At 45.2% G+C, this 3,697-nt stretch overlaps 1 protein-coding gene across 6 annotated transcripts in view; it reads right to left on the minus strand.

Annotated features, from left to right (window-relative positions):
* GLT1D1 (glycosyltransferase 1 domain containing 1) overlaps positions 1–3,697 on the minus strand; it is an 85,940-nt gene that overhangs the window by 16,955 nt on the left and 65,288 nt on the right. For all 6 annotated transcript variants that reach the window (XR_004499637.1, XM_033518295.1, XM_033518294.1 and 3 more), the window contains one exon: positions 728–823. Coding sequence is in view for 5 of the 6 variants with exons in the window: in XM_033518295.1 (XP_033374186.1) it covers positions 728–823 (96 nt within the window). In the remaining variant the exon portion in view is untranslated. The remainder of the gene's footprint in view (positions 1–727; positions 824–3,697) is intronic.

Below are 3,697 nucleotides of genomic sequence, written 5' to 3' on the forward strand. Positions count from 1 at the left end.
TGGAAAGCCAAAATTGAATATTTTCCTGTGTAAAGGAACACATGGAAAGCCAAAATTGAATATTTTCCTGTGTAAAGGAACACGTGGAAGTGACTGCAGCCATCACAATCATTGCTCAGTAAAATGCACAAGAGAAACCAGCTGCTCTGAATCCCAGCAGGTAACAATGCAATCCACCATTTGTCACCCAGCATCACAGCGTTTAAAGGGTTAAAAAAGTCAGTGGAATCCTGCTAAAGCTCCAGAATCCTTGAGCCTTTTACAGACACAAACAGAGCCTGACAAAATATTCCCTCTGTGACTGTGAGGGAACTTCAGCCCAGCCTGAGCACCCAGCCAGAACAATGGGTGGCAAAATTTGTTTGCAGCTTCAATGGCATTAATTAGCACACATGCAAATCAAGCCAACAGCCACAGGACAGCAAGATAAAAAGTTATTTTGAAGTGAATGATCTTTTCTTTTGTCTTCCATCAATATTGCATGTAACAGCAAAACAGTTTTCTCAGCAAGTGAAACCATCAAATGTTGCTTTGATTGGAATGCTGTGTTATTCCCAGCAGGAATAATGTGTTGAGCACATCAATGCTTACCTAAGAACTTCTTTTTTCAAATGTAAATATTCAGTGACGTTTCCTGCCATGAATAAAAGAGCTCCTGCCAAACTTGGAGACGTTCAAAGAATGCAGTGAGTGACAAAACAAGAATATTCCAATGGCCACTCCTTACCTGAGAAAACTTCTACTAAATACAGAGGGTCCTTGACTCTCCGGAGCCCACACACCAGAAGAAACAGATGTAAACTGTCTGTGTCTGTGGGAATGTCTGCAACAAATAATTGTAAAAGTAATTCATTAATGCTGATAAAAAAGCTGAACAGTCCAAGTGGTTCTGTGAATGAGCTTGTACAGTGGTAAAAGCAGTAAAAGAGTGGGTTATGAAAAATTGTCATTATTCCTTGTTTCTTGCTCTTGCATCAATCCTCAGGCTGAGGATTTAAATCATTTTATGTTTATGTTTATTTCCAGAGGCAGTGAATGTGCAGGACTTGCAGTAAAATCTGGTGGTTTTGGACACCAGAACCAGCTGTGGGGGCCCTGAGCAGCTCTGGGTGGCTCTCAGTGGTTTTAATCCTAAAAAAGAATAACTTTGCATCCATCCCATAACTGCCCCCCTATTTCCAGGTGTGGGATTTGGTTATTCAGGCTTAGAGCTCTGACACTTTCTGTAAAGATCAGGAAATGCCCCACAGTTCTCAATCCCTGTGTGCCAGCACTGCTACAGAACAAAATACAAGTTCAATTATTTATTTTATGCTTATTGCTAAAACACAGATGAAAAATAACTCGGGGGGGGAAAAGCCTCAGCATGGGAACTTTTAACATTGAGAATCTCTTCACATACACAGCAACAACTGCTGTCTGCAGGCTTCCATGGGAAAAGGAGGATGCTGCATCCCCTGGGCTCTGTGGCAGGACCATTAACTCAGGACATTCTGTTCAGGGCTCACCTCGAGATGAGCTCTGCTAAAACCTGCTTGTGATAAAACACAACCCAAACCTGCAGACTGAACTCAAACAACAAGTTAATAAACACTGGAGGGCTTGGAGTGCTCACATTTGATTTGCTGCACTGAACCAATTGCTTTGGTGTCCTTCAGCCCCTTCTGCAGCTCCTGGATTACCCAACACTGCTCTGCTGCAGGGTCAGAAATGTGATTTTAAAGTTTAAAAGCAGCTCAGGAACATTGAGATTCTCCCTGTCACAGGGTTCATTACTGAGTCTGTTTCATTCAACTTAAAACAACCCTGAGTTGTCACAAGGGGCTGCAGCAGATATGGTAAATAACATTTTACTGCTTATTGGACCAAGAAATAATTGGCAGTTTATAATACACAAACATTTGGGTTGGAAAAGCCATTCTTGTGGTGCAGTGGGCCATTAACACTGCCTGGTCTCAGACATGCAGCAGTGCTCTGCACACAAAACAAACCATTAAAAACAGTTACCAAAATTCAGACTGCTGCTGTCCCATGGGGCACAAACACCCATTTGGAATTATGGACTCCCCATTACTGATGCTGAGCTCTGGCTATTTGGAAACAAAACGAGGAGTTAGTGCTGAAAGTCACACAGGAGGAGGAAACCAGGTTTTCCTCTTCTGACATGGAGACCACAGAATTACTGCACTCTCAAAATAACTGCCCTTTTTTATGTTTTACCAGCTTTTTGTTTCTATCTTACAGCTTTCAGTCTTTTATTAGGTAAGGGTTTAAAGCCCTAACAGTCCAGTTCTGTGCAGCCCTGGCTGTCATTCTGCTCCCTGAGCCCAAAGAGAAAGAGGGAGCTGCTCCCACAGCCATTCAGACTTTCCCATTCTAAGGCACCTGTCCCAGGAATCTCATCAATTACAGCCCAATTGCTACCGTGGAATGACCTAAAGTAATTCTCATTAATGCAAACAGCTCACTCAGCTGAGCTGAGGATGCTCTGTGCCCTCTGAACCAGCAGCTGTGGCTGCAGCCTGCATCCCACATGGATCTAAGCTTGGCAGGAAGGGCTGCTCCAGCAGGATTTGTCTCTGTGCAGTGGATGAGGATCTGTGTAGATTTATTTCATTGTCTGCAGGGATCTCAGCCATCCCCCAGCTCATTTTCACAGGCAGCCTTTCCCCCTGGATGCACCCAGAGCTCTGTGTGCCCACGTGAGACCGAGCTGCAGCAGCACCTGTGTGCCCTGCTCACCTTCTGCCCAGCCCTGGAACACTGAAATTCCCTGCTGGTGCTCTCTGCAGCCCTGCTGGGAAAATCCCACCCAACAAACACCATTTGTCCCTGAAAGCAACAATTTCAGGAGGCTCTGTGCTCTCTGAGAGCATCTGAAGAGCAAAGGCTGCCCTCCCAGCCACAGCCACAGCCACAGAGCTGCCCTTTGGAAAAGGCATTTTCACTTTCTCCTTCAGCTCGAACAAGACTTCAGTATGTGAGTTTTTGCTCTCATTCTGCCTTTTACAGATGTAATAAGATGCTACCAGCTTGTGTGATTGTGAAATGGAAACACATCAGTGTGGCACAATCAAGTGATTTTCTCTTTCAGTACATTCCCTGGGCCACTATCTTGTTTGAATGACAGGCAAACACCCAAATAACAAAAAAATCCTTCAGTCCCTTTTTCTCCTCCCTATTTCTGCTAGTGACACAAAAGCAAAGATTTCCAGCAGCACGCTGTGCTTTCATTATCTCTTCCCTCATGTATCTTCCTGTTTGCCTGACAAAGAAACACAAAATGGAAAGATTTGTACATAAACCCTGGCAATTAAAAAATAAAATTAAATAAAGACTGCATGGCACGTGTTTCCCAGCCATCCCTCAAGATCCACTCTCCACTAAACACAAGTGAAGCCAGTGTAACCAACATCTCTGTCAGAAGAATTGCTTGGAGTCAGAGCGTGGCTGGGAACAAAAGCTGACAGGGTTTGTCTGTGGCCCTGCTCTGCTCTCTCAGCTTTCCCTGGGACAAACAGCTGGCACAGCCAGCATGGACAGGAGTGAGAGTGGTCACTGCTGTGTCCCCAGGAGCAGGGATGGACAGGGAATGGTCACTGCTGTGTCCCCAGGAGCAGGGATGGAGTGAGAGTGGTCACTGCTGTGTCCCCAGGGGCAGGGATGGACAGGGAATGGTCACTGCTGTGTCCCCAGG

This window comes from Parus major, chromosome 15 (genome assembly GCF_001522545.3).
Source record: "Parus major isolate Abel chromosome 15, Parus_major1.1, whole genome shotgun sequence".
NCBI classification, from domain to species: domain Eukaryota; kingdom Metazoa; phylum Chordata; class Aves; order Passeriformes; family Paridae; genus Parus; species Parus major.